The 1,181-nt window shown below is 51.7% G+C and overlaps 1 protein-coding gene across 1 annotated transcript in view; it reads left to right on the forward strand.

Moving 5' to 3' along the window:
• The window catches only part of VOLCADRAFT_99248 (uncharacterized protein), a gene marked incomplete at both ends in the record, with an annotated part of 5,278 nt that overhangs the window by 2,485 nt on the left and 1,612 nt on the right, over window positions 1-1,181 (forward strand). Inside the window, one exon of the mRNA XM_002957990.1 lies at window positions 577-579. Coding sequence (XP_002958036.1) covers window positions 577-579 — 3 coding nt within the window. The remainder of the gene's footprint in view (window positions 1-576; window positions 580-1,181) is intronic.

The following is a 1,181-nucleotide window of genomic DNA, read 5'->3' on the forward strand; positions in this document are numbered from 1 at the left end:
TTCCTAAGGGGGTCGTGGAGGAGATTGCGTGTTTTTGGTACAACAACAGTGTACTCAGTCCACTCGCGAGGGGCAGTGTAAAGATTCCGGGTATTGTTGCCTTGTACTTTCCACGGAGGATAGTCCAAAAAACGTATCGTCAGCTGTACTTGGATTTCCTGCATCAGCACAGCACCGCCTTCCACGTGTCGTTTGGCTTCTTCGTGGGAGCAAAGCCTGGGTACGTCAAACCTTTTAGGATAAGAGGAATTGTAATGTTGTTTCAGCTTCTGGACTGATGTTACATCCATGAAGCTAAAATGACTGATCGCAGGCAGTGTTTGTTTTCGTTTAGGGCTGGTCCCTTTTTATTACTCATCAAGTAATAGATTTTCAGGGTGTTGTGTGATTCATTACTTAGCTGTAAGGCACTGGGGGCCTCCGCCCCCTCCAGAACCCCCGATAAGTTGCAAGTCCCCTCACAAACTCAGAGCCACGCGCAGATTGGGCCTTCCGCTCGTATGGGTAGTTTTACAGGTATGGGGCCACGCACCCCCCAACCATGTAACACACACACACACACGCGCGCGCGCGCAGATGGTGCGGTTCTCAGTGTCATTCATTCCTGCGGGAGATAGCGTGTGTGTCCAAGTCCAGATGGGAATAATGGTCAGCCCCGGTGCATGGGCATGCAATGTTGTACTGCTCGTTGATACGCGGCGCATACCATGTGGGGCAGGACAGTGCTACTTATCCGTTTGCGCGTTGCTCCACGAGTTAGCATTCAGGTTCAAGCCTTTTGCCCTTTCCATTTTGTTGTGGCCTTGTGTGCTCCGCATGTGCGGCATGTTTTGCAGGCGCTCTCTTGCACAGCAGATGCAACGGACCAGATAACATCTCCGTACAGATGCCGTCCAAATCTGTTGGCTTTGCTGTGCTACACAATACAATGTTCTTCCTTGCTTCGCTTTGAGTTGGGGTGCTGTGTCACCGCAGATGTACGGTGCTGGGTTTCTGTTCAGCATTTGCTAACAGCAGTAAGTTTTTTGATATACGGTTATATGGTGATGATCGTGAGCACGTCCCCCAAGACGTTTTGTGGGGGGTGTCATGGGTATAAGGAGCAGGTCGAACGTGAGGGGCCCTACTCGCGCTCTGGCACGCGGCTGCACACGCACACGCACACGCACGTGCGAATACCG

Source organism: Volvox carteri (genome assembly GCF_000143455.1).
Source record: "Volvox carteri f. nagariensis unplaced genomic scaffold VOLCAscaffold_84, whole genome shotgun sequence".
NCBI classification, from domain to species: Eukaryota; Viridiplantae; Chlorophyta; class Chlorophyceae; order Chlamydomonadales; family Volvocaceae; genus Volvox; species Volvox carteri.